The following is a 3,434-nucleotide window of genomic DNA, read 5'->3' as shown; positions in this document are numbered from 1 at the left end:
TAAACATGACTGAGCCTCTGACATGGACAATCACTGTGAGAGGAGGTGGCTCTAACAAGCATGTTTAAGGCGTAAGCATGGAATGACTACACAATGAAAACCACAGTGGACAAAAAAAATCCATTAAAACATGTGTGTGACAAATACTGTAGATGTCAAAATCTAACAAACTCAGATTTATATGTCATTTTTTTAAATCACGCATGAAAATGCACATAAAAAAAAGGTTGCATTGAGATGTATGGATAATCGGTTCAGAATCAAATCGTGAGGTGCCCAGGGATCACACCCCCCCCCCCTTCTGACTTCATTATTAGCTGCAGAGCTAATTTCATTTGTTTCGACTGCATTCTAATATTTACCTCTGGAACATGTTAAGAAAGTGGTTCTTCCATTATGCTGACTGTCTCTGAAATACTTTTACTCTCCTATGCCTTGCCAGTAAACAAAAAAATAGACGTCTTAATTCTTAATATTTCTGGTGTGTGTAGGCAATAATAATAATAATAATAATAATAATAATAAATGGAATTTATATAGCGCTTTTCACAGACTCAAAGTTGCTTACTGCCTTCCTAGCTATGAAAGGAAAGGTCAGCACTGCTCTGTGGGCCCTTGGGTGAAAAACACAACCATGTGAGATGTGGAAAACATGCTGTTTTTCCAATTATATCCCCACGAGTCAATGTTAAGGTGTTACTTGTTCCAAACACTGTAAAAGTGCAACAACACACAACGGTGCCTCTGTGAGACTGAACTAAACAACATGTGATCCTAAAGTCCTTTAAACTATCGAGGGGAAAAACACAGCAGTCTCACACATACACACACACACCACCTCTCTCAAATCCAACAATACAATTTATACCATTGAATCCAGTTCAGTCTGACACTGTGGCTTTCTCAGCAGCGTCCTTTTCTGGCACTGGGATTGGAAAAAGGCCTTTCAGTAGCCAGGGGAGGAGAGAGGAACTTTCCAGTAAACAGAGGTGAAGAGAAGCAGGGGACAGGGCTCGCTCTGAAGCAGCGACAGCGTGAAGACACACAGAAAGAAAAAGAGGAGAAGCCAACTCTAACATGTTAGGGTTTCAGAGGGAAGACATCTAATCTATTTCGAGAGGTTCATTTTAAAGGTGCAATTCATAAAAAATAAGCAATACTGGCTTAATATCAAAGTTGCGATGTGTGTGAACATAAAATAAGTATTACATACAGGATTTGGACAACACAACTGGGGAAACTGCATCATATTAATCACAAGAGAGGACTGTTGGTTATTTAATTATCATAATTAATATATGGATTGCAATTTGTTTTCCTGTTGCGCTCATTGAGTCAAGTAACGTTACAGTTATTTTTTAAATATATTTTTACAACTTATGTATTGGCTTAGAGGTTCAAAAAAGGTCTTTATATGGGAGCCTGGGCTGAAATGACTCTGACATCGCAGTAGCGCCGCTGATATTAGCTAGCTAATCTAGCTAGCTAGCTATTCTAGCTACCTAATCTAGCTAGCTAGCTATTCTAGCTACCTAATCTAGCTAGCTAACTAATCACAGGCGCTGACAACTTTAGCTGGTTGAGCCGTTTGTTAGCAGTACGTCAGAATGTATGTTTGTCAGAATTTTGTTGTCTACCAAAATTTGACCATGGAATTACTACACCACAATATTTAAAGTCGACCGGGGACTAATATAGACGCCAACACAACTAGCTACTAGCTAATTTAGCTAGCGTTCAGACAAGGCTTCTTGGTTCATTGACAAATGTATCTACCCAGCTAAGCTAGCTAAGCTACGGATGCTAACGCGGCTAGCTACCTGATATTTCCCACAAGATCCGATGCTCGATGCTGGCGAACACAAGCACACAGACACTCAGGTATGAGTCCAGGGCTTTCGGGGTTCAAGGTGGCTTTACAGTTTAGTCACTTTCATTTCAAAACGCTGTGCCAGGCGATGAGATAAGATCATCATTATGGATGCTAGCGCTCCGCTTGTCTTTTCCTCCGTCTGAATCAGCTGACCAGGAAATGAACACAAACATCTGGAGGAGGAGAGGGACCGCTGCAGATGTTTGGTAAGCCGTCTACAGCAAATATACTGCTCTTTGGCACTTTTCTAAACAAATGCATACATGCCCCTCTTCTTTTTACTTTACCTGAGTTTAGATTGAGATTTTATGCTACTTATGAGTAAGAGAAAGTTCATCATTCTCTATTTCAGAGCTGTTCATACTGTTCATATTGTAATAATAACAATGCTATTTATTCCAGCACCCTTTACACTCTGCGCCATAATTAAAATAATAACTAATCATAATTATAATTTACTCCTGCATACTTGGCACTCTTTATTGCACTCTTGTCTCAACCTATATTGTTTATGTTTATAGTGTGTATATATTGTTTGTTTTGTATGTGAGCAATGATGATGATCCAAAGCAAAATTCCTCGTATGTGTCCTCATACTTGGCAAACAAAGCTGATTCTGATTCTGAGTTACATGTCAGAATGAAATATTGTACTTTTTACACCAACAAATGTATTTGGCAGCTATACTGCTTTGGAGATTTTTACCAAATATAAATGTATAAAATAAAAATTCTTATTTTCATTAATTAAATTACCCAACAGTATTATAAGTAAATTCAATTACAATTCAATTACAGGAGTACTTAAGTATTATGATGTATATTAATATGCCATTCACAGGAGTCATTGTTCTATATAAGTAGGCTACATTTATTTTAGACGTTTCTGGTAGTCTTTTGTCAATTTACTGAAGTAAAATTTAAACAGACTTTTACATGGAATGTTTGCGCTGTTTTGTACGTACATTGAGTTTTACTTTAGTGTTAAATAATTTAATAATAATCTAAAACAACCCATACAATTACACTTGAAGGGAAACATATTATTATTATTTTGAATGTAAAGCTAGAATTGTATGTAATATTGTTAATCTTTTTATTTTATTAGGGAAGTTTCATATTCATACAGTATATCAAAACTTTCAAATTCAAGACCATGTTTTAAACTATTCCATATTGAAATTGACATATGTTTTGTGTCTCTTAAATTAGTAACAAATAGAAAGCTATAACTATATCTGATATAGAGTGTACTCCAATTTATTTAATTAGGAACATCTGTTGTCAATATCATTAACGAGGTTTGTAAATCTGTCACATTTTTACTTATATATTTATTTTTCATTGTTTTTACTTTGCTCTCTTTATGGATTTGCTTATATTGGTCTCATTATACTTGGTCCCATATTATATAAATTGCAATTATTTATCTCTATTATCTTATGTTATGAGCTGTGATGACTGAATGTTTGAGTTGGGTTGGGAATCGGAGGGTCGCTGGTTCAAGTCACCTCCTGGGCACTGCCAAGGTGCTCTTGAGCAAGGCACCGAACCCTCAACTG

General features: G+C 36.3%; 2 protein-coding genes across 3 annotated transcripts in view; one reads left to right on the top strand and one right to left on the bottom strand.

The window, feature by feature from the left end:
* The window catches only part of vamp4 (vesicle-associated membrane protein 4), a 10,144-nt gene extending 8,075 nt beyond the window's left edge, over window positions 1-2,069 (bottom strand). The window contains exons 1-2 of one of the 2 annotated variants that reach the window (XM_032526493.1): window positions 1,821-2,069; window positions 869-1,018 (exon numbers count right to left, since the gene is read on the bottom strand). In XM_032526493.1, coding sequence (XP_032382384.1) covers window positions 869-871 — 3 coding nt within the window. In that variant the 5' untranslated portion in view covers window positions 872-1,018; window positions 1,821-2,069. The remainder of the gene's footprint in view (window positions 1-868; window positions 1,019-1,820) is intronic. The other variant, XM_032526494.1, reaches the window with a different exon arrangement.
* The window catches only part of rangrf (RAN guanine nucleotide release factor), a 2,733-nt gene continuing 1,125 nt past the window's right edge, over window positions 1,827-3,434 (top strand). Inside the window, exon 1 of the mRNA XM_032526492.1 lies at window positions 1,827-2,079. The gene's annotated coding sequence lies outside the window, so the exon portion shown is untranslated. The remainder of the gene's footprint in view (window positions 2,080-3,434) is intronic.

This window comes from Etheostoma spectabile, chromosome 9, assembly GCF_008692095.1.
Source record: "Etheostoma spectabile isolate EspeVRDwgs_2016 chromosome 9, UIUC_Espe_1.0, whole genome shotgun sequence".
Lineage (NCBI taxonomy): Eukaryota > Metazoa > Chordata > Actinopteri > Perciformes > Percidae > Etheostoma > Etheostoma spectabile.
Note: the sequence above shows the minus strand (reverse complement) of the source record. Positions and strands in the feature narration are given on the sequence as shown.